The 23,585-nt window shown below is 36.2% G+C and overlaps 1 protein-coding gene across 11 annotated transcripts in view; it reads left to right on the top strand.

Moving 5' to 3' along the window:
- Positions 1 to 23,585, top strand: part of LOC116180168 (SH3 and cysteine-rich domain-containing protein 2-like) — a 64,384-nt gene that overhangs the window by 37,680 nt on the left and 3,119 nt on the right. Inside the window, exons 8-16 of one of the 11 annotated variants that reach the window (XM_031500025.1) lie at positions 13,919 to 14,037; positions 14,082 to 14,246; positions 14,381 to 14,479; positions 14,735 to 14,989; positions 21,857 to 21,922; positions 22,151 to 22,309; positions 22,512 to 22,574; positions 22,661 to 22,800; positions 22,854 to 23,066. In XM_031500025.1, coding sequence (XP_031355885.1) covers positions 13,919 to 14,037; positions 14,082 to 14,246; positions 14,381 to 14,479; positions 14,735 to 14,989; positions 21,857 to 21,922; positions 22,151 to 22,309; positions 22,512 to 22,574; positions 22,661 to 22,800; positions 22,854 to 23,066 — 1,279 coding nt within the window. Of the gene's footprint in view, positions 1 to 13,918; positions 14,038 to 14,081; positions 14,247 to 14,380; positions 14,480 to 14,731; positions 14,990 to 15,520; positions 15,680 to 21,856; positions 21,923 to 22,150; positions 22,310 to 22,511; positions 22,575 to 22,660; positions 22,801 to 22,853; positions 23,067 to 23,585 lie in introns of all 11 variants that reach the window. The other 10 variants (XM_031500030.1, XM_031500029.1, XM_031500032.1 and 7 more) reach the window with 10 other exon arrangements.

Raw genomic sequence — 23,585 nt, 5'->3', positions numbered from 1 at the left:
TAAAACTGTGTTAATTATTCTCAAAAACAATGGCCGAAGTAGGATTCTTACTCCCTCTTTTGTTTAATCTTGTACATTTGTTTCAAAAGTTCCCGTCATCTTTCTACTTCACTATAACGCGCAAGTACGGAAAGCTCAGGCAAAGTAGATACGGGTCGGCGAAGTTAGTGGGTCCTCTTATACAACTAGTCAAAAAAGCGCAAAAAGTCAAATACATAAGTAAACTTAGGCTCATGGTAAATTTAAAAACAAGAAGAATACATACTGAGGAGCCTTAAGGTAGACTGCAGAGCCTTGTCTAGGTCTTGATAAGGTTAAATGGTGAAAGAAGTTGAGGGGGTATTAGGGTAACACAGAAACAATAATAAATTACAGTCAGTTGTCTGGTCAAAATCGTTGTCAATTTAATACAAAAATAATAAACGGTCTTCAAAATGTTGCAAAATGTACTAATGTTACCCGATAAAAAATTTAAATTCAACCTAATTTGCAAACAGGAGCAACTCGTAGTCGGTTTCGGACTCGAACCTCACAGGTGGTGCATGTGAAGTTGGCGGTCCCGGCAGTCATCACAACTGACAATAAATGACTATCCAAATAAAAATATTAATTACAATTGCAATCAGATACAAAAAGAAGAAGGTAGGAACACGGCATATAAATTGCGAGAATAAAATTAACGTTGGACACGTCGAGCAACTCGAATACTAGGAATCGTGATTAATACTTAACGACAAACAATAATTCAATTTGCGTGAGAGTAAAAGGAAAATTTTCATCGACTTTGATCGATTTATTTAGTGACAATAAACTTATTATTGTGTTATTAATATTATACAACAAAAGTAGACTAATTGATTTGAAAAAAAAAATACGAAAGGAAATCGAAAGCAACGATCTAAAGACTGTTGATCTGTTTCTCGTTTTTTTGGGGTGTGCATACAAATCATTCACTTATTATAGAGATAAGTATAGGGTGTTTTTGACGCTTATTTCTAAAGATAATTCGCTAACCAAATATCTCTATAATAGGTAAATGACACTCAACCTGGTATTTTGAGTTTTAAATTAAACCGCTGTACAATATTGATATATAGACATAAAAGATGGTATTTAAAATAAAGTGAAAACAATCCTAAAATGTAGTGACAGAATTACTTCAATTGAAATTTACCAGATTTAATCAATAATTCAAACTAAAGATTGATTTTTTATTGATCACGGAGAGGTATGTTGCTAGTTTGTTGCCCAATTTTGTGTGCGATAAATTCGTCTCGAATAACTCATCCTAGTAAATTCGCGTCCTAAATATTCATTCTCATAAAGATTCGCCCCCGGTATATCATTCTATCGGAAAATTCGACTCCAAAAGATTCATCCTCTGTCTATGATGATTTGGTTCCAAAAAAAATTTGCTTCCAGAATTTTCGGCCCCAAGAAAACTCGAATGCGGATTTCCTCCCAGAATATTCATCCACGGAAAATTTTCCGACAGTATTTTTGCTCTCAGGAATTTTTTTATCGATGCCATGGCAACTCTCATAAGGGCTGTTTGCAACACTACTTAACTAACCCTGGTCTGAAATATAGGCAAAACTCCATTTTTATTAGCGAATTGTTTAAAAATTAGGAAAATGTTATAGGTGGATCTAAAAATTGTTTGTGTCGAAACTTCCCGGCAGCCATATCTTTCGAGGGTGAATCTTCCAAGGCTGATTTTGCCGTAGGCGAATATTCTGGAGGTACATCGTTGTATTAGTAATAAAAATGCTACTAAATACAGTACGTACTTCTTTCACGGGCCATATAAAAAAATGATTTTAACTTGTAGAGCTCAAAAAATTGCAATGAGAAAGTGTTTTTCATTTTGTTGTATCTGTTTAAATAACATCAGAAAAAATAAAAAAGAAATCGGCAAATTTCAGATTTTTTGGCTTACGTTCGGAAGTAATTATTATTTTTTTGTTTTCGTTAAAGCATGTTCTTCAATTGCACATCTTTTCTCTAATTTGACCATCGTCGTATATTCTATGGTTTCGGACATTCCATGATAGAGTAGTATAGGGGTCACCATGGCCACGCCTTTACCCCCTTTAAGTACCGCCCCCTCCAGAAATCCTGGTCTCCTATTGGTTGACATATGCACCGCCTCTATCCCACTCCTTCAACCTGATTCACTAATTCTCAAGTCCCGCCCTCGTATGAGAATCCACGATTCCTGTCCTTATCTTGGACATAGTGTATATAACAAAGAGATTGTTTTTAAATTTTCTTGTATAAGGGTACCAACATGTTACATCAGCCAAAAGAGAAAAAATCTCTATCACATGAGCCCAATGCAAGGGCACATTGCTATTTAAAAAATTCAATTGATTTTCGTTACTCATTTTTTTATAAAATAAAAACAACTGAATGCTGCCTTATTATGAAAAATAAAATGTTAAACAATTTTTATATATACACATTTTGTATACAGTCGTTATTATAGAGTATTATATTCCACACATGATGGGCCCCCTGTATAGTCCGATTTGTGTATACTGGCACTCCCACTATACTTACTACTTGGATATGTTAAAAGAAATTAAGTGTAACTTTACTCATTACTGGTTGCTTTTTGACTACCAGGTACAATATTAATATGAGATGATAATTTTTAAATCAGAGATTCCCAAACTGTTTGGCCCCTTTTCCAAAATGAACTGATAACTCAGACCTCCATGGCCCCCATAGCCAAATTACTTTAAAAATCCTATCTATAGTTTTTTCCTATTACCGTGTAAAATACTTACCAATTAAAAACTTTGCTGTTGGTTATAAGTGAGTGAAGTTGACATAATTTTCTCATCAAAATTTAACAAAATAAGATTCAGTAATATCAAAAGTGTAATTAACTTTGAAATTTCCGAGGGCAAATTTTCCGTGGGCGAATATTTCGAACTTCAAAACTTTTTATAACCATTTGTCTGTCAATTCGTGACTGTTTTAACATAAAAACTCGAGCACGGAGAAAGTCCATGTGGAGGTCAATACGGTATGCTACACCAAAATGGGACTTGTGTAGTGCTCGAGATAATATTGAGAACAGTCCCTAACAAGACAAATCCAAGTGCAAGACATCATACATTCATACATTTGCGTTAACGACAAAATCTCAAAATCGCAAATGTATCGAACTTAATTAGAAGAACAAGCTAGAGAGAGAGAGAGAGAATTATCTATTTTTTAAGATTCATCAGGTTTGAAAAACTTGTTAATTTTCATAGATGAACAAATCTGCACAACCCTCACACCCCTGCATTTCCGCAATGATTTATTTCCTGAATGGTGTGACTTGCTTTCTTCTGACTACGCCAGTCCCCTTTCGAAGGGTTCATTTTCTGTATTTTTTAGCTAGATATTAATACATTTTTTAAATAGGTAATAATCAAACGCCTTTATGTTGAAAGCTTCTTTATGAAATCACACTTTTAGTCCGGGATTGTTAACACGATAACTCACGGAGGGAGGATAATCATTACCTTACTGTCTTCGCATTGAAAGTAAAAAGATGGTTGATTACACAATATTCCTCAGGAATTTGAGATTGTCTACACTGCAAAAATTCTGTAAAATTCAAAATTAATGAAGTGGAAAGTTCATTTTTTATTTTTAATAGTGGAGTGAATGTTCCCATCTCGCTTGTTTAATTTTGTTCGGAGACAACGCGCGCCATTTCTCTTCATTATGACGGCGTATTGCAGACGGGTGCTTATAAATTGGTAATTAATCTACACCTACGTCGCAGAAAGCTGTTAATGTTGTTAGCGGTTGAGCTTTGGTAAAAGCTCGTTGCTCCTTGCGAACTCTCTCCCAAGAATAATCAGAGCATCGAATTTGCCACATTGTATCACTCTGCAATAGAATGAAAGTAGAGTCTTTTTCTATTGCTTTCTTTGGTCATAAAACACTTTCGAGCGCGAGTTCTAACTACGCGAAAATTGAAGTTTGCTGTTACACGATAAAGATTTTCCAGAGACATATGTTCTTTTCGTTCCAGCCAGACTGTCACCATTTTTTGTAAATAATCATCGCCGAGGGATTCGCTCAAAATTTACCGGCAGTAACTCCGGTAAATGGGTTTGGAAAAATTGTGGCCGTGCGCTAGACAGACCAATTACGCTCAAAAACGGAAAACTTCCATGGCATATTTTATTTAAGTAAATCAATAAACATGATCGCAAACATTTACGCAGATGCAATACTTTTCATGGAAGAATTTTCTACCGATTTCTACCGAGACAGCTTTTCCCACAGGTTGTATGGGTGATCCATTAATGTTTTCCGGAGCTTTGTTTGTTTTCCGGCATAAATAAATCAGATCCTTAATCAATAGATACGTTAGTAATTTGGTAACTAGGGCACGTCACGTCTTTCTATTACTTTGCTATTTTATTTTAAATAAGTTAGTCCGTCATTTACAGAAATGAAAAATATAATTAACAATTCTAGTTAAAGTTAGGTATATTGATGGCTACCACAAAGTTCTAGCTTTACGTAGACCCGCATTGCGCAAAAAATTAACCGTTTTCGGAAATATCGTTAATATAGTTCTTGATAAGACATGAAAGTCAATGTAAAACTCCTCCCGAAAGGTACTGAAACACAAAGTGTTAATGTTGATTATGTTTTAATAACAACACAAACAAACAAATGAGGGAGATGGTGAATAGCCCAACACAAAAATATTGCGGTAGCAATGTCTAACGTCTGACACTAGGGTAATAGTATACTTAAACCGTATACTTGACGCTAGCAAACGCAAAAATTTGATCGACAACGAATCATCGGGTATAAGTATAAAAGTATAAACGTGGCATTAATTCAAGAAAACTTAACTAAATTACCATCCAGGTAGATAATAACGAAAATTAGTCCAGCAAATTAGGAGAAACTTAGGAGAAAACTGTGAGATATAGTCTCTAGCGGAAAATTAAAGAACTATTGTAAATGAAACGTATAATACTCAACTAACCTCATCTAAACTAAATGGATTACAAAGAAAGTGTCTTTTGGATACAAAACACCTTGTTTACAAAACGGTTTGGAAAAAACAATTTAAGATCTCAAAAAATACTCACCGTTCAGTGAGTAATAATGCAAACAAACTGGTTTGGACAAAAATATGCGATGATCGGCAAAACACTCACACAGAGGCTCGAAGAGAAAAAAACACTTAAATTTATTACTGCTCGGATGATAAGACATCCAGTAATAAATTCAACATCATTGTACCCCTACGACACTCGAAATTCCGCACCGTTGCCCGAATTCATCGACATAGGCGTTACTTATCTCGCACGTGGCATTGCTTATCGCAAAACCAATTATTTTTTGTCCGATATTAACTTTTTACTAACTTAACTAAACGATTAATGTTGCCTTATTTATGCTTTTTAAATACAAACTAAATACAAGAAATAGAACTAATTGAATTAAACAATTGCCGACTAAATTTACAATGATAATGTAACATTGAAAATGGCAATTCAACTAATTTTTCTTATTCCGTGCCCATTTGAGACAAAAAAATTTCCAGATCTTATGAAATAACTTGAGTTACTATATGCCCAGAATATTCAGGTCACCATTTCCGATGCTTAATCCGAAATTATGCTAATAATACGCATTTTTACACTACAAGGTGGCTCGCTCTGATTTTCGGCATTCTCCATCTAGAGAATTGTTTGCCATTTTGCCATTTTGTTAGATGAAAAAATTGGGCTCTGTGTAAAATTGTAAAATTTATAACAGTAAGTTGAAGAAAATGAATTGGTCCTATTAGTTTATACACATTTGGGCTCATTTTATGGTATACTTTGGATTTTTTTCGAGAAACGTCTGACTTTTTTCTTTAACGTCGTCTTGTAAATCTTGTGGTTTGTTGTGGTAAACCCTCCAAAGGAATGTCTGCCACGCCCAAGGACGGGAGATCACACAATTAAGTGTTCCAATAATTCCGCGTTCTTCAGAAGAGCACCTTTCCATTACTTCGTATCAGCAACCTAAATCTCTAAGTGCAATGTCATTTTAAAGCAATTTGACGAACAAAACTAACTTTATCAAAATTCTGAAGAACAACTTTGTGTACGTTAAAAAGGCACCCTTTCCACAAAATTTAGCGCAGAATTCGCGCTTTCCAACCGTTCAACGAGCAGCACCCCGGTTCGGAATTGGCAACAAGGCCGCCTTCTAACACCAACTTCACTCTCCTACTTTCCAAAATTTGAACATTTTCCTCTAATTATCGAACAGCAACACAGCCAATCATGCACTCGTTTCTTGTCTCTCCTTAGTGTCACGTATCCAAATATTGCTCTAAATCTCCGATGACATTTTTCTACAAAAAAAAAACGATAAAATGTACTCTTATCGCTAAGAAACTAAATCATCATTTTAACACAGTGATCATAAATTTAAACACAACTATCACTTAAATGATATAACAAGGCAAAATATTGATAACAACATAAAGAATAAATTGCCCTATATTTAACAAGTCTACGAATCATTCTTTTAAAAGTAAAAACAAACCACTTGGATACAACTAGAAACGAAACAATCATTTTGTGTGACCCTCACCAGAGTAATTAAATAATTTCAGAAGAAAAATTGACCAACAAAAATGACCCCTCATTAATTCAGGGGTCTGGACCAAACATCATCGTCCGCATTGACATTGTTACACAACAGTTGTTTTTAATGAAAAATGTCTTGAACAAAGACAGTGATATAGGAATGATCTGGCTTTTAAAATCACAGGCGATCAAACTACAATAATAAGAAAAAATACTGTGTAAGGTATGTATATACATTACATGGAATTTAAATTATAAAACTCCCCAATTCTAAGAAAAAGGTCTTTCCATCAATATGTCTAAGAAAAAGAAGGTTAAACAAGAAATATTAAATTTGTTGTTTCTATATAATTTTAATATAAAGCTCTTTAGAACCAGGAGTAGGTATATAATAATGTCGCCACCCCGATGCTTAAAAAACAAGTTTGCAGGTCAAGTTTCATAAGCTATTCAAATAAATATTAGAGGTCTTTTCAATAATTTACCTAAAAATCAAGTTAGGGACTAGCCCTCTCTTTCCTTGTCTGAGGACTAGCCAAAAAAAGGTTGGATGAAGTTCAAACTGTAGGAGACCCAGAGGCGGATTTAGGCAGGGGCTTTAAGAAAACGAACACATTTCGCCAACAGAGCTATTATCATTAGACACTAGAGAAAGTACATATTTTAATCTGTTTACACTAATTACAAGTTAAAGCTAAACTTTACGATTTTTGAATGATCCAATGCCCCCTCCCCATTGAATATCCATTAGGAAGCGTTTACTTCTGCAAATTTCCATTTCTATAATAATCCAATCGGTCTTACTATTTACTTGCTTAACTAAATACTAATAAGAGATCTTGTTTGCTCTTGTTATTTTCAAGCATATGTGCGACAATACTATAGATTTATTCCAACAATTGTATTTAAAGTAATCTTACAATTTTTCGTTTAATACAATCTTTCAGTTAACTGTTCCGCTTCAGTTTCCGGCAGAACGTCTGCAGTACCTCTTTGTTTAAGGCGGTAAACTCACTTGATCTTATGGTTAATTATTGAAATGAGACCAAAAAATTACAACTAGCCTTTTTCGTTTAATTCGCGAATTACACCAACAAACTCGATCCTTATAACAACATTAATATTGGAGAGAAATACTATATGAACAAATCTTTCAAGAAATAGCGTGAATAATGTTAAAAGCGCCTGGAAAATTGTGCAATAATTTGTATAAAGGCAATAAAAAATGTAATAAAACACTTTTAGCATTCTTCTTGCATTAATTGATCATAAACTTATAGAAGTGGTATGAAAAGATAAATATTTAGATTTTAAACATTTATGTACGCCCAAAGCATCACAGTTCCTCAATATTTCAACACAATTTCAAGTTTTAATGCAACTTTATCCTACACTGCGGAGATATCTTTGATTATTCGCAGACGTTGATGAGATCTAACATAACTTTAAAGGTACATGTCGTGCGCGAATAAACTACTTTTGTTCCTTTATTTATTTCTTTCGAAATACAAAAGAAACGAGCAACGGTTTTTATACAAAGAATGTCGTTAAAAGGAAACGCTTCGTTGTTTTTAGATTATAGAAGAGGATTGGACATATTATCTGAATGGTTTTTTACTTCACCCACTCTTTCACAATAAATCAGAAACTCGCAGGGCAGTAATAAATAAACTTCATTTTCATTTGTGTATTTCTTCAATTATTACTCGCTGAGGATATGTCACATTAGATGCTGACCTATAGATGTAGTAGCAGATATTGTTACAAATTGCAATCCTCTCTTACCTACGTGAAGGTTTAATACCAAATGACGAATTGATTACTGCTGAAGCTCTTCGTTGAAGTCGATCTCGGTAAGAAATAGTAATGAGATTTTGTAACGAAGGTTACATTTGTAGGGTTGAAAATCCTAACACATAGTAATTAATGTCTGTTGAAATTTATTAAAGTGGAACTTTTTCTACAGAGAGATTTTTTTATCATCGACTAGCTCAATATTATTGCTTCGATTATAATCACCCTGAAATAAAATCATGTCGTCCTCCAAATCAACCACTTGCTTGTGCAGTTTATCGAACCAAAAAAACCTAACCGAGTGGCCACCACTTTTATTCCACGTAATTCCTGGTGAAACAATACCAAATTTGAAGTACAATTCGCAAACATAACTAGAATTCATGAGCAAAATTAACATTTGAGGTAAAAGATACTTCTAGGTGGGTCCAAATTAAAATATAAATACGATTTAAACGCGAAATGGCCACTCCTTTAAATAGGTTACAAGTTTTTTACCCTTAAAGGCATGGCAATGGATTGAATACACAACTTCAAGAAAGATGCAATTACTTTATTTTACAATTTTACGGATATCCAAATTTTTTGTACATCCGGCTCGATTACGTGTCGGTTTTGTAATTTTCTCTAGGAGAACTCATTTGATGGAAAAATATGGCACTTGTTTCAGGAAAGCGAGTTGGTTTTCCCTGAGAAATGTTCAAACAGGAGCTGCATCATGCACAAATTTGAAAATGACATTCGTTATCTTCGAGCAAAGTGTGACTTAAATAGCCAGGGTACCTAATATTTTATAAATCCACATCCCTATTTTTTAGGTATCACTGGTAAAATCTACGTGTAACCTGTCCGTCGCTTTCATTTTATTTCCTGTAGCCACTTTTTGTTTTAACTGAGACGTTTCGTTTTTGATTTATTCATTTAAATAACTCCAATTCGCGCAATACGTGTATTACGTAATTTGATAACTTTGATCGTCCTTTTCACACGATACCCACACAGTTTAATGCGATTTTCCTTTTTTTTACTATTCACTTTTACAACTACACCTTCAAAATAGCTGCTAATCGGTTTCAGAATTCATCTTTATTCGTTCTGCCAACATCGTCATCTTCTTTCATGAGTCTCATGTTTAAAAACGCAATTCTCAAAAACCTCAACAAGAAACCTTTGCAAGTTCTGCCAGAACCCTCAGCGTAATCAGTTCTTCCGCTGCGTCACGAAACGGATCCAAATCGTATAGACGTATAACCCATTAACTCTGCTTATCTCACGCCAGACGGGCGCTACTAACTTTTCTCACGTAATCGATCGATCAGTTGCGTATCCGGAAATCATTTACCCAAAAAACAATAGAGCGACCAATTTTTTGAGAAACCTGCTCTATAATGAGATCACCCTGTGCACTCTATAATGACATTTCTTTCTACCAACATGGTTCCCCCAAAATGAACAGCTGTGTACTGTATGATTGAATAGACCTTCGTATTCAACATCCACTTGCGTGATTGATGCTATTTATTTTATCTACTGTTCAGCCTGTCTCACAATTGACGCCAACGTGAACGCTAACGCGAACGTGAACCAGCATTTAATTAAAACATGAATATTTACTATTTCCATTCACATATAACGGAACGGGAACGTGAAAACGTGAAACAAACGCGACAGTTGGTCAACTTTTATCTTTCCCGTTCCCGTTGGCGTTTTAAACATGCGCGCGCTTGCGATCCAGCCACATAACCTTTAAAAGACCAAACTTAATTATTTTTGTACGAAGTATTGCATGATTATCCGTTTGTTGCCATTTTTTAGGTTAGTTCAACTACCACAGAACACATTTTAATAAACAAAATATTCCGTGACAAAACTTAACACTCCAGGAGCGTAACGTTAATTGTGAGACTGCGAATTTGTTCATGTTCACGTTACCGTTTGCGTTTCCGTTGGCGTTTACGTTTGCGTCAATTGTGAAACAAGCTTATTATTGTATTTGATTTGTATCTGCGTCCTCTACTATAATAGGTTCTATGCCATCATGCCGACGTGGAGCACTGTATTCGCGTGTTCACCGATAAAATTGGGGTACCGATATTAGAGTATCGAATTTTATGCCAATTTGGTACTATTTTTGCCGTGTTAGAAAATTTTTAAAATTTTTGTTGGACTTCACAGATGTTAATAAACTAGAATCTTTTAGCCCCAATTTCGTGTTTATACAAATTTTATGCTCTTATGTCTGGCACTGGTTTTTCAAGTGCTTATTACTTTGGCCCAAAATCACTCTGATCGTAGAATAAATCTAAACCGACGAGGACCTGGAGCATTACTGCTTCTTAATTTTCAAGGCCATAAGTTCCAAAGTTAGCCTATTGTCGAACAAATCGTACCTCTTTTTCAATTCTACTAATGTTACGAGTACAGTTTTTCCTTTCAACTAAAACATTGTCATTGGAATGTAAGAAATGAATAAACAAATAACCGGAAAAATAACAGCCTATTACTTTCGAAGGTGAAACCATTATAATGTTGTGCAATAATGATGCCGTTTATACTTTGTTCCCACCGAAACGAATAAAAGGCAACCATGCAATTGGATTCGATTGTTCGACAAAACCTTGCATAGTTTTTTGCTTTGTTTTTCAGTTTAATTTTGAGACGAGGTGTTCAAATTTATAGCATTAATGTGACAGTAATGGATTTAAAATGAACTTTGCTCAAAATACAAATTAAGTCCTTTGTACCGGTAATTAAAGAATAACACATTTAGGAATTAGTTTCCGAACAGTTGTGTTACGAAGATGTTATCACCAAATGTCACGCACTGCAGTAGTGTTTTTCCAAAGTTTTCGCGTGTCTTAAAAACATTTCGCCCCTCAATCTGTCTTGAAGTCGTCGTTTGGTGATACGTAATGTGCATCTTAATCTAAATGTGTCTTTTCTCGTTTTAATTTAATAGTTGAGACGGTGATTGTGTCTTATGAAACTCTGTTTTTCTTTTAAAAAAGCAACCGTGTTAAAGGTTTGGAAGAATAATTTAACACGAAATGAATATCGATCAGAGATATTATTAAATACTTACAAATATCTTGAATGATGTACCGTGTGTCCTATTTTGATTGAGACTGCAGTGTATCTCAGCTATTTTTAAAGAGAGAGACTTGCAACCGTGTGCCACTTCTTTGTGAAATTTGAAATTGAAATTTAGTACCGCAAACAGAATCATCTGGTCATTTTTATTGATTGGTATAAATGTTGCCATGGATACAATAAACAAACGCCCAACAGAATCCTGGGTACAAATAGGAAAATTTATCTTGAGAAATCTTATCCAGGGTCGTAATTTAGACTCGCCTAAACACAAAGCTAATCATTTACAGATGAGATCAATTTATTCGACATACAGCTCTAAGAAAGAAAGGCACTCAGGACCTACAGACTATGTACCACGCACATGCGATCGATTGAAGCAAATTAGTTAAATAAAGGTTTAATAGTCTTTACGATGAAAAAAAAAATAGATTTATTAACCCTCTGAAAGAGAGACGTTTTGTCCGAAAATAGTGGATATCTCGGAAACGGCTCTACTTCGGGTCCTAAAACATTGTCATCTTTTTGTCATAATCAAAAAGCTACGTTTTCTCCAAATTTCGGAATCTGACAACTTTTTGTCGCAAAACTTGAAAATTTTGTGGTTTTGTAAAAATAGTGTAGCTATATTCAAAAGTTGTTCATTTTTTTATTTGCTACAGCTTACTTCCGTCATTTTCGCCCTTTCAACCCTCGGGATTTCACCCGCGGAAAATTTCTTCGCAAAAAGTCGTCAACAGTGCCGAATCCGTACCAACTGTAGCAAGCTTCCTCTGAGTCGATCTCTGAGAATTAGCAGCCTTGTTGCACAGTTGCATTGTCATGCAGCAGAAACATTTTCCGATTCATCTGAGAGGGCCGTTTATCGTCAATGGTTTTGCCTCTGAACTTATATTAGTAATTAGTCCCTTTTTTCATGTATTCGATTAGGAAATCACGTATCATATCCCAACAAAACCGTCGCCATCAGCTTCCCAGGGTGCGTACCTTTTTTTAGAGGAGGAGAATAATTGTGGATCCATTGTCTGGATTCAAATTTAGTTTTTGGTTCGTCTAAATCTCATCACCAGCCACAATTTGGATCGAAAAGTCAGTATCATTTTAATAATAATAAAGAGACTAACTCCTCCCCTCTCCTTTAGCTCACACCCCACCCCTCAGTACTTTTAGTATGTTGTTCAGGATACCTTCCCCTACATCTGTGCCAAAATTGGCTTCTACATGATTTTTCCTCTATTCACCCTTTTTTGGACTTCGTTGCCTGGACTAAAACGACTGTTAATCATTCAAGAAATTCAAGGTAAGCATTTCTTGAGTTAGTGGTTTATCACTTGCTTATTCAGAAATGAAACCTTATATTGCTTCTAAAGGGGGCGTAATTTGAGGTATACCCTAGACTTTAAGACGCTGAAACCTTCTGGAGCCATCTACAGAACAATTGCGTTCAATGACGTAATCGTTCATCTTCCAACAATCAACAAGTCAAATACTTTGCATTACATCACGAGCAATATTTGTTTGGAAAATAAATTCAAGTAACAACCAAAAAAAATTTCCACTTTATAATAATACAATTTGACGCACTACAAAAAATCGGACCTAACGAACCGGATGTATTTCGGGTTTTTTGAAGCGGGGAAGTACACATTTTTGACTCCTTAATCTAGCTCAAGCAGATTGTCGAATCTGTCGCTGTAGTCCTGCAATCTGAATAGTGAGCAGTTGAACAAATAATGACTTTCTTGTCTTGCCTTTTAACGAATATCCTCTGTTAGAGCCGATTCTGGTAAGGCAATTTATTTCAATGCGTCTCTCAGTCATATTAGTGGAATTTTGTTTTAATTAACCCATTATTATCATTATATTGAAATGGTGCAGATCTTACTTCGTAGGTGATTGCATCATTCATGTGCAGGACTTCAGAAAGACGTTTTATTTCTGAAAACATTTTACTTGGAAACCTAAATGTGATTGGGTTAACTATCCAAATTTAAATTTTATGGCATTAACATCTAAAGGTGGGTAAATACAGTAAATATCTAGTTGGTCGTCCCAAACTTTTCTCGGCTGCACAATTGCCATCAGCTGCTGTTAAAGATGGGTTACTTTGAACATTGATATCTCAGTGTTAATTCCGAGCAATAAAGTTGCACGCAATGTGTCGTTTTGCAACGAAATGAAAATATATTGAATAAAACCATATACTATACGTAAGTTTCCAATTGCTTTTATACGAGGCAATAAAACCCCCATAAAACTATATCTAGACATTGAGGAAATTGTGATGTCGCGTACATAAAGCTAGAGAACCCTTTAGAGTAAATAATACAATAGTAAGTTTAGATCGTACCCTTATCCCATTTCTATTAGGTGGCCATTTCGAAGTTCACCCATTAAAATACTTATGTTTCGTTTAGAAAAAATGGCTCGGCGTCGAACCGCGAAGTTCCGAGGTCAGATCCGGACGCCCACGTTTTCCAAGAGTACACCTACAAGAAAATTACACCGTGCGATATTTGCTCGCAGATATTGAGAGGTAGGCAGAATACTGTTTAATTATGTTACGTAATCGTATTTCAGGACACACGCGGCAGGGATTGAAATGTCGATATTGTAAGATGAACGTTCACGTCGATTGCCAAGATAAAGCTCCAAAGTGTCAACCGAAATCGCGTCTCTTGAGGAGGCAAAAATCTACTTCCGAAATTGAGTCACGTGTGGCGGAGTCTACGGTTGAGGAAGAAAGTAAGTATACTAGCGATATGTGCATTTTCATTTCTCTTTCAAACCGTAACTAGTAGAAAACAAAGCCTGTGTCAGTAATTCTATTCTATGTATCTGTCACTTGTTACTCTCTTAAAAGTTTCTCAAAAATTAAGGTGTCGAGGACGAACCCTATACGCGGATGGCAACAATAAACCGTCAGCTTTCATTCAAGGATAACAGCGTTATGAAACCTTCCCTTGAAAATCCTATAGGTATATTCAAAGTTGTCTGGTAGTAATTGTGTGTTTCCTTACTAATTTCTCATGACAATATACTTCTCTTTTCATTAGAAAGTCATCGGCGCTTCTTGCTGTATTTGAATCGTTTAGTTTTGAATTTGTTTTTAACTAACAGAAGTAACTCGAATCTTTGCAGTTCTTTAATTGAAGTAATTAGGGCATGACGCTGAAATGTACTTAAAATTGTGGAAATAAAACGAAAGTATAACAGATTCGATTTCCCAGAAGGATCGGAAGTGGATCAGATATACCAAGTATTAAAACAAGCCGGGGAAATATCCAATAACAAACCTCGTGTAAATTTGGAACCAGTTCCCCCGATAGGGATAACTGTGGACAGGGGCTTGCCAGGATCGGCTCCCGGTAGTTCGGGGAGTTCCGGTCAAAGTTTGAACCGCAAAGGGTGCCCGCCACCTCAATCCCAACGAGCACAGGGGTCTAGCCTAACTGTTAATAATCCTGCTCCTTGCTCTACTAGCTCAGGTTTGTTCCCCAAACCTCAATATTAAATTTGTTTTTCTTCGCACTAACTTTACATTCGTACACATTCTTAGTGGCCGCATGTCATTGAATAAGAAAGCGCGACGAATATAAAGTTAACTTCTCACTTTAAGGCTAGGAAGTATTTAGCCATACTTCAACATTCTCTAGATACACTTGTTCTTGTAGTAGTTCTTGTACTTTGCATGAAAGTATTTGCTCACGATCCTTTAATATCCCATATATCCTTAGTCCACTCTGGGGGAGTTCTTAAAATCTAATATAAATTAAAGGTTACCCACGGAAAGGTAAGTAACGTTTGTTGGCACGTGCATTTGACGCCTCGCGCTATCACCACATCATTTTAACGAGTTTTAACTAATAGCGAACTGACAATAACCCTCGAGGCTGGTTATCGAAAACCTTATTTAGGTAACTGGACATATGACACGGAATAAGCTTAAAAATACTTAAACGTGAATTACATCAGAAAGTCACATTCACAATTTTTTGAAATGCTAATAATAAATTTAGATCGAAGACGTGGTTATATTGAACGTGTTCAAGGACCAAGTACTGCAGATAGCACTTCGATGAGAAGAAGACTTTTTGCAGGAATGAAAAGTCTGACTGGATTTGGATCACGTTCGAGGCACGGTTCTCCGGGCCATCGTTCCATCTCTCTGCCAGAAAGTACGCGGTTTTTGTGTTCTTTTATGTGTTGTGTTGTTAACGAATTACTTCAAAAATTGCTTGTTATGTGTTATGCGGTATGTATATTCAGCTTTGTTGTCTCAGCTCCGTAGATACATATGCATCGACTGGGCATTGGGCAATGTTTATGGTTAGATTTAGCATCACTGCCGTAGCGAATTCATTAGCAACAATATCACCATCCCCATTCTTTGCCTTTATTGCATCGCAATAGGTTTATCCTGAACATTTTTTCAAAACTTTCTATGCAACTTTCGTTGCAACGAAACGTGTCATACATTTCATTCACCACGTATGCAGACAACAGGTAGAGGACAACCGTTCAAGGAGAGAAGTACTTAAAAATTCCAAAACGGACAGACGGACGAAATCAATCACAATGTTCGGTTTTCTATGCTTTTATATCAAATGAAATTACGTTTCTCAGTAAGGATCTCAAAATGTTTAATACATGTACCAATGTTGTGCTACAAAACTTGGCTCTTGAAGCAGATGTTTAATTAATTAAAAAAACAGGCTATAGCAAAATATATTACAAAACGTTCCATTAACTTTAACACCATTCCTCTTGAAAATAGAAACAAAGACAAATAAACTTGTACTACCAAGCCAACGCTTAGCACGTTTCTCATTTATTCATATCTCTATTATAAACCTATTCTCCTTCTTCGTACAATAAATATCGCCTGAATATACAGGCTGTACGTGAAAGTAAATATGTTGTTCGATAGACGGGACCAAAGCAAAACATTTGATTCTAAGTAAACCAAAGCTCCAAAATGGGTCAATTAGTAAACTATGTCTCTTTTTTTATTTTTTTAGCAAGTTTAGTGTGCTCTTTCCGATTAATTTTGTAAAAATTCCCACCCTAAGGTGGTTAAAAAAAGTTTTGTTGGAGAACTTTGGTGTCTGGTGATTTCCGAACATGAACATAGCAAATCTGGATTAAATTTGTAAGAATTGAAAACATTCTTGTCCCGACAACAAAATGTGGAAATCTCTGACACCTAATTTCTCACTAGCTAACGAGCTATGTAGTGGAAATAATGCCCTATTTCCCCTTCAAAAGTTTATTAAGAAAAGATTGAAGAGGAAATGGAAATTCCGAAATTTTTGGGACCGTTTGGGGATTTTTACTTCTCTGTGTACGGAATTAATTAACTATGCACGGCAGGTAAAATTGAGTCAGTACATCAAGTCGTGTCCCCGGGTTTATTTGGACCGGTGGATCGTTATGTACTTGTTTTGTGGTCTGTCAAATAAGACTGGAGTTTCTGAGCAAGATGAATCGAATAAATTCCAAAATACCAGTAGTCATCGTACTGAAATTGCCCTTATAAGTAGTAATGATGACCTGATGATATCACTAGATTGATTACTTGTATTTTTCCATCAAATTTAACTCTAATGAAATCATAAATGGTAAAAATACATAGCGTACAAACGGCTTCAGGTCATCAGAGGTTTATCTCTTTAAGAAAAGACTGATTCAATTTTCTTTCGATAGATTTAGTAGTTAAATTTTTAAATAAATAAACGAATATCACAACACATGAAATAAGCTCAGTCGGCCTTCCTTATATCGATAATATTTCGGGAAACTCAAAGAAATGGAGCTGCAGATTTGAACTTCCCGTCGGGACATGACATTACATTAAATTGTGAGGCGAATCAATTGTTCTTTGGATTTAGTTTTTTCAAACGATGCACTGATGTGTTTAGATTGTAAGCAAGCAAGATTTTTATGGCTCCAGCGACTTCCAGGCATAGGCATGCTTTTGCTTATTCTTTCAGGCGGGAGTCTATGACGACTCCCAATTATTTCACTGACCTGGTCAGACCGAGTTGACGTCAACGAATAGTGAGCCCGTCAAGGTGCATTCTCTCCTTATATTCGTCACCACCTATCGTCCGCCGTATCACTGGGTATACGCTCCGTCCTCGGCCATCTAGTACCAGGCAATGGGGGCAACACCCCACCCTGTGGATAGTAGTCGAGAAGCTCATCTCCGCCATCCCGATTGAAGATATAATGACTGCTTCCAAGCATGACTCGGATGCATCTTACCATTGACCCATCACTGACAAAGCCTTCAGCAGCCTTACGAATTGAATCAAACGTGATGTTGTTATACGCACCCTCTATATCTAGAAACGCTCCCTGGGCTACCTCCCCCCCCCCCTCTTCAAATACACAGGTCAGTTCCCTCTTTTTTTTGTTTTACTTCACACTTTGAATTTTGTAATCATAGCCTTTTATGGCAAACAAAATATACTGGCGCGCTAAATTGGTTTGTCCTTGGTCGATATACGGTTGTTTAAAACGTGCGTATTTCACCATACCCATTAATTCGCCCGATTACACAACAGTGATCCTTGTAGTGTAGTAAACTAACACATTCAATTAACTCGCTTCTGTGTCTTAATTTATCCAACTGGGTCGCGGATACGCACAGGAATTTTTTCCGCGTAACTTGTTGTAACTATATTTAACCTGGAACCCCAATCTCTGTTTACTTTTAGCTGCACGGTTAACAAACCCGTTATCCAAAGCCAAATAATTTTTTAACTTTTCTTTGTAACTGCAAAATTGACCCCCCCCCCCTCCCCGAGATTAAAGGGCCGGGTTTTTTCCCAAAATTTTCCCAGATTAATTCCCCGCCAAGAATCCTCAGAGAACAAATTTACTTTTTAACTAGACACTGCTTGCTCTAGTAATCCAGACCCGAACGAATGCAAAATCGTTCTATGGGCAACCCGCTGATGGTACCGGGCGTTGGCTCAACCGCGAATTAATTTTTATTACAATCTGAACTCCGCCCTTTGAGTAGTGAGTAGTTGGTAATAAAAACAAATTTTTTTTCGTGTAAGATGTAGCTCAATAAAGGCATTATTATTATTATTAAAAATCTCAAATTTCCCGGAATACCCCTTACTTAATTTTTTACTGATTAATGAACGGTTCTTTTCAGGGTGGCTTATAGTAATGAAGTAAACCATTTTATTTTTTGTTAAGAGCAAATCTAATTGGCCGTATCCCTCGAAATGTAATAACTCGTTGGATTTTCTGCACATTTGGCCACGATATAAAGATGACCTAATGCTTAATTCGCAAATTTAGTCCTGTAGCCTTAATTAAGATAACGCTGGACGGAACTTTTAGAATTCCACCAAATACAATTTATTGGAAAGTTCGACCCTCTGTAGATTCTATATGACATGTAATGCCCAAACCACAAAAAAAATCCCAACTTTACCTACCTCCATACAATTTGAATCAATGAATCCAAGTTTAGAGCTACCATTACAAAACGGGTTTGCGAGTCCAGTCGAGGTATAACAATACCATTGAATAAGCCTTATTCAATGATAATACTAATTACATTTAATTTGCGAAATTTGCATAAAGGAACTAACAACCGTAAACCTTTCGTGAAAAGCAAAATCGAAAAGCGTGAAGATCTATGCTGTACCAAGAGGAACGACCCTCTTAAATGTGTTTCCCAAAAATTTGAAAGTGAACGGATGGACCGATTACGATAACATTTTGTAAGTGAAATTTGTAGATCGGAGTTCGTGAATTGACAATGCAGGCCAAAAAATTAGAAAGGCTCTTTTGACATCTCTCCGTTAGTTACGAACCGAATTGCATGAAATTTTGAATGTAGGCACCTCTAGTAAAAAGAACAACTAATGCCGAATCAAAACATGTATTTTGCGCTTGCGCAATCCGATTTTTGAATTGTGAAGATATGTAAATGAAATCCATTGAATCCAGGTTTTTTTATTTTTATTTTTTCTGAGCATAAACTCGTCTTTAGATGTATCGTTATTACTCATGATTCACGATGATACGAAGTACATGTGAACATCACATCCTTTTATCACGTACCGTAATTATCACGATTCATAAAAGACGTGTGAACGGAGCTTAATGCTAACTCCCTATTTTTTTTTAATTTTTCCCATACCGATATCTCGAACGTTGAAGGGTTTAACTATGACTATTTATAGTATTAATATAAGTTGTTGGTTCTTCATCGTCGATGGCGCAGTAAACGTTAACAATGAACGATAACTGCTTAAATTCTAACTGAGGCTAGGTAGATTCCTGATGCGGTAAAAATTATGATGAGTTTCTGTTTTATGTGAGCCTGTAGTTAAATGCTATGATTACGAACCATGAAACTTGTCTTTGACGGGTGATGTTACTATATAAATCGAAGCAAAGAGCCACACCTGCTGCAGCACCTAATTTGTCCTCCAAGTTGTTCAAAAAGATTGATCTCATGAGGGGACATTGAATCTTATTTTTCTTATGGCCTTAAAACTCACTAGATCGTTTAGCGACGCTTTTGAAATGCAACTGCTAATAAGTATATGATGCCCTACAATACTTCTACAGTTTTTCTTTAGATTTTTTTAAGATTATAAACGGTAAAAAAACAGTGACTTGATACCCTATATTTAGGAGGTGGTTATATCCAACGTTTTAACTTTCAATTGCATTGACCCAGTAGTTACTTTGGCTTTTCATAATCTCAATAAATACGGAATGCGAGTCATTATCTTTAGAAGGAGATCACAAAGCTTAATCTCATCCTGAAAAAAGCGTGGCTATTCCTTACGACCATCAGAGATTAGATTCCAGAGAACTCGACAGTGATTCTTCAACTGGAACGGTAATTTTGTACAGGATCGGTATCCACAACTCTTCATAGCAGTCACTTGTACTACCAAGAGAGAATACAAGCTTACTAGTTAAAATTCGCCGGAATGCATAGTGTATGGTGGGGATAGCAGGTCAAAATAACATACTTCTTCCACATGGCCAAGAGCCAGGAAACGAATGCATCTCCACCACCAAATTTTTTATGGAAGCTCATACGCGCAAATTGCGATGAAACGATGACAATGTATTTAAAACAGCAACTCATTTTATCTATGCTCTTAGAATACATGATTATTGATTAGTGGCCGTCATTTTCTTCTTCACTTATCATTGTACCGTAGAAGAGAAACTATGATCTTATAATCATTATCATTTCAGCGCAGAACTCTTAGTTTAAGTTGTAATTGCATGAAGCATTTCATCTACCATCTAACATATTAATGAACGCACATGGAATAGTAATTGCATGTTGAAAGATACTGGTATGCCCATCTTCTCACTAAGCTCGCAAACTTTCGCATTACTGGCTTCGGTAGATTGTGGATGGTAGATATTTTTTGTTTAACTCGATCGCTCGTTTATTTGCAACTTATGTTTTTAAACTTCCTTATTATTGCTTGTCTCCTTTTAACGCTAAAGTATTTATAATCATTTATTTACATACTAGCGATTATTGGTGGAAAAGTTCTGTGCAGAGAGATGGGAGCGACCGAGTGAAACAACAAATTTTTGTACGTGTGGTGTTTTCAAAAAGCTTCGTTTACTTCAACTGGTTGTGACGTAAACGAGGTGCTAATTAGGCGTAAGGCATTTTTATTTTGTTTTCTTTATCCCTATTTCCCCAACTGAGAACAATGATAATTTCAGAGCGAGGTTCACAAGACGCTTCCGGTACCCGACCTTTTGGAGAACCTCTATGTTTGCTATCGGTAACTGAACAAGAAAATGGTCGCGATAAACTCCCAACACCCCCTTCACCTTCACCATCTAAAGGAAAAAATAGCTTAAAGAAAGGAACTAAATATAAAAAGTAAAATTCATTTCGACAAGTGACTTAGTTTTATTTACGTAAAGACTATTAATTGTAAAGACATTTAGGTATACTCAATTTTCCTGTACGTACTTCGATTAAAAGTGTTTCTTTTTATCTACATAAACCGCGACAAAAAAGGTCTTTTCGTATTGCGCGCTTGATAAAAAGGCAACGCGTAAGTGATATTGGTTTGAAACTAAGGTTTGGCGGCGTGTAGCTTCAATAACTAAAATTGTAGTGATGAGATCCCCCAGAATTTTGAAACTCCCATAACACTCTTCCTTTTACTTTGTTTACACTTTCGTATGTCTTTCCAACTTTGCTAAGTTTACACGCGTGGTAGTGCTTAGAAAGAAAGTTGCTAATCGATTTATTTTTGATATAAATCGATCCGTAGTCCTTCAAGAAATTCTAATCGTGTAAACCTAGTAAAATTGTCTTGTTTTATCAGGAACAAGCATGCGGACTTCTCCCACTGCTGTGACGTTTTCCCTTGAAAATGGGACGAAATCTTTCGGTCTGTATCTTAGACAAGTGCAGTAGTTCCCTAATAGATGGTAGTAATTTAGAGCAACACCGAAACGTGGCACATTCACTTTTTGAAAGCGAAGTGCACCACAACAGTTAATCCAGCATGTTTGTTATCCTCAGTGTGCATTTTTCGTTGTGTAGTGTTTTCGCTGTATTTTGTTTGAATAAATAAAGTATTGCTAAGAAAGTTAAAAATAATCGCATTTCTCGTCAGCTCCCCACTCCCCACGTCGGCAGAAGCTAAACCTGCGCATGAAAAGCCTCTCCCTGGACTCGCCAGAAAGCACAGAGCACGTGCAGAGGAGGAGACACCATGGCACTGCGACAACTAGTGAGCCCCACTCCAAAGAAAGCTCTTCTTCCAGAATTCAGTGTAGGAAGTGAATGTGTTTAGGTGTTTTTTCGCACTGAAATGGCTTTATGCACGAACACAGGAGATGGACGTGGAATATATTGCTTGCACTCCTAATATACTTGGCTTGTTTGTGCTTTTAATGTCTCCCTATTAACACTGCGTACTTGCTTTTCAACAAATACTAATGATTAATATTGCACGTTTCTTTTTGTTCTTTTAGTTCCAGCTCGTTCAAGACCTCCATACAACTCAATTGCACGGGGTTCTGTTAAAGCACGATCAAGTACGCATCTATACAGAGTTTTTTTTGTCTTATTCTTAATACGCTTTTTACTACATTGGGGTTGACAATTGCCAATTCTTATTTAGCTCCATCTAGCCCAGTTCACAATCGTCGATTACTCTCCGCCAAGAATATAAGAATGTCATCGGTTGAGCTTCCAGACGACAACGACAAGAGCCCGTCTTCGGCGAGCACGTCGCCGTGCCCCAGTCCCGTTGGTGTGAAGGTACCTTAAAAATAACCAAGTTAAATTGTGCACTTTAAAATGTGTCGTTTAAGAAAACGCATCGTTTGTTACCGACGAACCTCTACGTAGTCCTTTATAATTTTAAGTCGCGCCACCAAGACGAGTTGGATCTCAAGGCGGGTGATAAGGTGACTGTGATAGATTTTGCGGATCCAGATTGGTGGAAAGGCAAATGTTTGGGAAGGGTTGGTTATTTTCCATCGAAGTATTGCTCCAAGTTGGCGGCGGGAGAAAAAGCGCTGCAGGTAAGTCTATATTCCCTATACGGCGTAAATCACAGAATGTCCCATACATCGATATAGGTACACATTTGAAATGTCGATGCTGCTGTTCCCAATCGTACACTTACGTGAAATCTTTCATTTTAAATAAATTAAAAGATGCCCTAAGGAGTAAAAAAGGAGCAGTGCTTAGGCATCTGCATTCAACTCAGATATACCTGAAAACACATTAAACTTGGAAATAGACCAGAGTAGTAGTACTGTAATTCAGAATAAATTTACGGCAAATAAACAAATAAAAGATCTCGAGTAATGAAATTAGATAAACAACAGAAATTGACTTTGAGTAAATAATACTTGTTAAACGAATTCCGACGAGAGACAAAACTACACAGTGCAAAGTTTGTTTCATTAATTTCGATTCAAAACATAAATGGACGTAGATCATATCAGAGATAACAAGATGGCGGCTGGATGTCGTGAAGGTACAACTGATTGGCTCAAACAGGTGGAAACAATAAGATAGTTTTCGGAAAGAAGCCC

Source organism: Photinus pyralis, unplaced genomic scaffold, assembly GCF_008802855.1.
Source record: "Photinus pyralis isolate 1611_PpyrPB1 unplaced genomic scaffold, Ppyr1.3 Ppyr1.4_LG9, whole genome shotgun sequence".
Classification (NCBI taxonomy): Eukaryota; Metazoa; Arthropoda; class Insecta; order Coleoptera; family Lampyridae; genus Photinus; species Photinus pyralis.
Note: the sequence above shows the minus strand (reverse complement) of the source record. Positions and strands in the feature narration are given on the sequence as shown.